This window comes from Triticum aestivum, unplaced genomic scaffold, assembly GCF_018294505.1.
Source record: "Triticum aestivum cultivar Chinese Spring unplaced genomic scaffold, IWGSC CS RefSeq v2.1 scaffold207293, whole genome shotgun sequence".
Taxonomy (NCBI): Eukaryota; Viridiplantae; Streptophyta; class Magnoliopsida; order Poales; family Poaceae; genus Triticum; species Triticum aestivum.
The window spans coordinates 2,615-8,009 of record NW_025226154.1 but is presented as its reverse complement, the minus strand read 5'-3'; the positions used below and the strand labels follow the sequence as shown (position 1 = coordinate 8,009).

General features: G+C 47.9%; 1 protein-coding gene across 1 annotated transcript; it reads left to right on the top strand.

Moving 5' to 3' along the window:
* The first annotated feature begins 1,532 nt into the window (after positions 1-1,532).
* LOC123172493 (very-long-chain (3R)-3-hydroxyacyl-CoA dehydratase PASTICCINO 2A) lies at positions 1,533-3,840 on the top strand. The gene is made up of 8 exons (XM_044589456.1): positions 1,533-1,840; positions 1,935-2,046; positions 2,133-2,240; positions 2,341-2,394; positions 2,999-3,069; positions 3,189-3,270; positions 3,378-3,474; positions 3,562-3,840. Exons 1-8 carry the CDS (start codon positions 1,782-1,784, stop codon positions 3,630-3,632), a joined length of 654 nt encoding a protein of 217 aa, XP_044445391.1. The 5' UTR covers positions 1,533-1,781; the 3' UTR covers positions 3,633-3,840.
* The last annotated feature ends 1,555 nt before the right edge of the window (positions 3,841-5,395 follow it).

Here is a 5,395-nt window from a genome sequence, read left to right as displayed (position 1 = left end):
ATCTGCCAGTATGACAAACCAACAACATCTTTCTCTATGAGATGATCACGTTTAAGGGAATAGAGTGCCCCTTCAAATACAAGATCTGGGATAAAACTATTCCCAATAAATACTGAATATTCCTCTGGTTGGAGGTCCGTGAAAGATTGAATACAAGGGACAATATGCTGAAGAAACAATGGAGGATCAGCACACACAATTGTTGGGATTGGTGCCTAGCCTCAGAAACTATATGCCATGTCATTCTGAGATGTCGATTAGCCGATGCGGTATGGCATAGGGGCGGCCTGCAAGGTATCGCCAAAACCTGCATGGACTTGCAAACTTTCATTTTATCTGCGGTGGCCATGTCCGCACGGCAATCTCTGGCACATCCTCTTTTGCGGCGATTGATGTGGCTCTCTGGATGGCCCAAAATGCTCTTGTCTTCAGGATAGAGCGACGGACAGCAAGCCGAGCTTTCAAAGAGATTCATCAGCTTTTTTATCTCTGGAAGCATAGAGCCCGGCGAGATCAAGACATGACTACCTTGTGTAACTATGCTGCTATTTCCCCCCAAGCCTAACCCCCTCTTCTTTCGCCCTTTATGTTTCATCTAGGCTTGGTGGTGGCCTGCTGCACATGTTGTGCTGCGCCCACACCACCTTCATGTAATATGACTTTCGTCATCCGGGATTTTACCCTGTTTTGAATGTAAAAGAAGCGTTCTTTTCTTGTAGCAATAAGTATTCTACACGTCATGTGGTTTGTTCGGTAGCATAGATGATGTGATAATACGTCTTGGATGCGAAATTTGATGATTGGTGCTGGGTTTCGTGGGTCAAATCGATAGCCAAAGCCTAAACCCCGAAACACGTGGGCGCCGCACTTTACCATTCCATGCCCGATGCAGCATGATGAGATTTCAGGTGCCTAGCCACATCATCGACCGTTTATCCCATAGGAGGCGTCGCGGAAAGGCTCCTTGGTTCCTCGGAACAATAATAAGTATTCTAAAGACCGTGTTGGAATTTCTCATGTCCACTTGTTTGTGTGACTTGTAAATCCGTACGTGCAATTCACGTTCATATTCGGTAGCATATTAACTGTTACGCTAAACGTGTTGAGCGCTCATCATTAGAGCAGCCTGTGCCATTGGGTTGACCCGGTTTGATGGCCAAGATTTGTTGGATCTACCGTTTGGATACACACACATATTGGATGCAGTGGATGATTGATTGGTTGAACCATGATCAACACCATGTGACACAAGGAACATCACCAGTTGTGGCACTGCATCTGCTGCGTGCTTGTCTAGGGTTCAGAAAACAGACCGCTCTGCAAGGATGCTTGTTCATGATCCATGCTAAACGTGCTCAAACTGTTTCACTGTGCTTCGACAGAGGAACGGAAATCTACTCCCCACAGGAAGTTTAAAATTTCTGAGAAAAACAGAGGGGAATTTCGTGTCTCCTGCTGTTCTGTGCACGCGAAATCGATGAGCAAACAGAATCCATTCTCCGTGAGTCGATGAGCAAACAAGTAATCTGTTGCTGAGGCCGCTGGAGTGCAGTTGAGCAGAATTCCTTCTCCGTGGGTCGCGGCGGTCGCTCAGCACATTGATTGCCACTAAATGGATGCCGGTGGCAGCTGAGCTGAGCTGAGGTGTGACCTCGATCCGCCCCAATTAAACCGCCGCGGACCCGCCCACGGGCAGCCGCAGCTATCTATAACCCCGCGTCGTCTCCTCCGCACCACCAGAGATCCGGCCGGCGGCCCAAGAAGAAGAAGCAGCGGAGACGATGGCGGCGGTGAAGCGCGCCTACCTCGCCGCCTACAACTGGGCCGTCTTCTTCGGATGGTTCGTCTTCGTCCCGCCGCTGCTTGATTCCTCTTTCCCGCCGTCTAGTTCTTGATTGACAGATTGATGAGGATCCGTGCGCTCGTGGGTGCAGGGCGCAGGTGCTCTACTTCGCCGTGGAGGCGCTGCTCCGGTCGGGGCACGAGGCCGTGTACGCCGCCGTCGAGCGGCCGCTACAGCTCGCGCAGACCGCCGCCGTCCTCGAGGTACACCGCCCGCCGGATCTTGCTTCTTTCTCTCGATCTGTTCAGTTCTGAAATCTGAGCTCTGCATCCTGCGTGTCCCATGCCAGATCCTTCACGGGCTGGTCGGGCTGGTGAGGTCGCCGGTGTCGGCCACGCTGCCGCAGATCGGGTCGCGCCTCTTCGTCACCTGGGGCATCCTCTGGAGCTTCCCCGAGGTACTGTGTCCTTCTCCATGGCGCCTCTCTCTGTACTTCTTGCTGCGTGCATGCCTCATCCTCTGTTTTCCTTGCTCTGTTTTCTTGTACGGCTTTGCAGACCAGGACACACATCCTGGTGAGCTCCCTGGTCATCAGCTGGTCCATCACCGAGGTATGTATGTATCCACCACTGACTTCACTGAGATCATCATGCATGCTCCTGATAATCTAGAAATTACCCTTCTTCAAATTAACTGTGTTATCGAGCCGCGAAACGCAGCTGTTGCTGTTAGACTAGCTGAAGATGTGCTCCTGAACTAATGCAATGCGACGATGATACTTGTGATAGGAATTTCACACAAAATCGCCGCAGCCTAATTCGCTATACTGTCAGTATTACGCCAGGGTAGTGCTGAGTCAACTAGAAGTCTGAGGCACTATCACTGTCTGTCAAGATTTTATTTTTCTTCAATCATGCACTCCATTCTCTCAATATTAATTGCAAATTAGAAGGCTCGGGGCAGCAATGCTGATGTACTAGAAAAGAACACTAGAAACTTGGATGGAAAGAACCTTGGATGGATAACAGAGAAATTATGCTGCATATTATTATCTATCAAGTCCAATAGGTTGCCAGAGTCATGGCATATGGTCCATGGTTTGTTAAAATGCGTTGATCCCAATTATCTGATCACTTGGTTGATATGAACGGATGGTAAATTCTGCAGATTTCAGAAACCTAGTTAGTTACTCTAGTGCTGGGTGTTGCAATGCAGATTATTAGGTACTCTTTTTTCGGCACGAAAGAGCTGTTTGGATCTGCCCCATCATCGCTTCTATGGCTTAGGTGAGGCTACATCACACTGCTTCAACTCTGCATAAGGTTGCAGATTGTAAGTCAGCGCAACATTAATTAATTATATAAAGTATGAATCTTTACATCGAATCGATCCTGGATGTGTGCAGGTATAGCTCATTCCTAGTCATGTACCCAACCGGCATCAGCAGCGAGGTTGGTTTGATATATATTGCATTGCAGTTCATCAAGGTATTATCTTTTCTGATGAAATCCATTAGAGCAATTGATCAATGCACTCGTAAACTGTACGAATGTTGCTAATTTTCATGTTTTCACATTTTAATTGATAATGGCAGGCATCAGAGAAGTACTGCATCAGAATGCCCAACAAATGGAACTATTCATTTGATTACTTCTATGCATCAATCCTGGTACTCCTAGTTTACGTCCCAGGTACCTTTTCCTGTCCTCGCCGACGATTCATGTCTCATTCATTAGCACCTAGTGTGTGTACGCTTACCATATTAACTTTGGGTACAGGAAGCCCACATATGTACACCTACATGCTTGGGCAGCGTAAGAAGGCGCTTGCAAAGTCAAAGACCGCGTAAATCTTATCGATATGTCTTACAAAATTCGGTGACACATCATTGTGCTTCTCATCTACGTCAGCAAATCAAAAGTCTGATCTTGTTGGGCACTAGATTATTAAACTCTGTGTCATGTGAATGTGGTTGTTGCTGAATTTGCATTTGGTTGCTAGATACAATGTCAAACACTAAAGACCAAAATTTCGTTTGACGTAAACCTTGCTGAACATAAGCTTTGCCTACTACTCTCTCTGTCCTGAATTACTTGTCTTAGATTTATCAAGATACGACGTGTTTAGATACATCCGAATCTAGACAAATCCAAGACAAGTAATTTGGGACATGTTTTTTAGGTGTAGAATAAATACCACAAAGATATAGCTACAAAAATTCTCATAACTAATAACTACAATAATTCTCATAACTGACATCTTTAGTTTCAGTATCCAAGAGATTGATGCCATGTGATTCACTTAAGAGGGATAATTAAAATTTATAATATCCTATCCTATCGTATATTGTATAGACATCTGGCTCCGGGGGGAAAAGCCACATTGTACATCTGTACCAAAGGTCCCTCTGTGGCTGGCTTATGATCTTGGATCTCAGGTCGAGCACCTCGCCTGTGTCGGCAAAATAAACTGCATCCTTCTCTATCTCTCCAGATGCATGAATGGACTTGCAACAGTATCTGCTGATGAAGAGTGCTTGGCCACATAGTCCATCCTTCACCGGCACCCATGCCCCCATGGCGACATTGGCCTCGAACACGTCAGCGTTGCGGGTGTACCTGCCACTATGTAGAGAATAATACTGTTTCCGTCTCACCATGAGCAACTTACCAAGAGACTCGACGATCTGCCAGGTAGTGATGGAGAGCTCTGCATAATGGATGCCTTCTTCAATTATATTGCACACGCAGTCGTAATCATGCTCTCCATTTATAGTGTCGCGGTCTTGATCGCCACTATCCTTGGCAACATATTTGTGATGTTTCTCATCAACGTCACTCCACAAGTCATAACCATCATCAATCTTGGATGGGTATGCCCACACACGGAAGCGATCGACGTTGCTCCACACTTTAGAACGATCATCGGTCTTGAATGGGTGCCTTATGACACGCTTGGTTCTAGTGACGGTGGGCATGCCGCTGGCATCGAAAGCAATATCGAGGTAGATGAGGTCCTCAGCCTTGGTGATCCCGTAAAGCCTATCTCCGATGAAGGCAATGTCAATGATGTATATGAAGGGAGCTGATCGTGGCCTTGGCAGCCACACGCCCTTCCCTGGCCGGACCAGGATGATCGGATAATTTGTGTTGCTGGTCAAAATAGCGATGATGTCATGCGGGGTTGACCGCATGAGCACCTTGCGGATCTCGGAACTCACTGAGACATTATTGCCGATAATGGCGTCTAGCTCGGGGAGCGGCATAGTCATGTCGTAGAAAGGATTGTGCAAGAGGTAGCTATGCATTTTGCGGTCATTGTTGACCACAACGCGATGGAGGGTGATCCAGTCGTCGGTGGAACCAATGCATCTCACATTCTCAGGTACGGAGGGGAGGCGGCGGCTGCAGGTGTCGGAGCTTGTCATGAAACGGCTGTACGTGAGAAGGATCCATGGCAGGCGTCGGGGTGGGCAGGGGAGGTGCTCACATGCTGTAGCGCGCCAGGAACGACACACCGCCTCAACCATGCGGTGGGCACGGTACGCCGTCCGGAAGGAAGCACGGTCCACCGAGTCCGTCATGCACCATGAACGGTACGCCGCATGGAAGT

Coding starts and splice junctions, on each gene's coding strand:
- LOC123172493 (XM_044589456.1), top strand. CDS start 1,782: ATGGCGGCGGTGAAGCGCGCCTACCTCGCCGCCTACAACTGGGCCGTC. Junction 2,395..2,998: donor TCAGCTGGTCCATCACCGAG/GTATGTATGTAT, acceptor GTTGCAATGCAG/ATTATTAGGTACTCTTTTTT. Junction 3,271..3,377: donor TTGCATTGCAGTTCATCAAG/GTATTATCTTTT, acceptor TGATAATGGCAG/GCATCAGAGAAGTACTGCAT.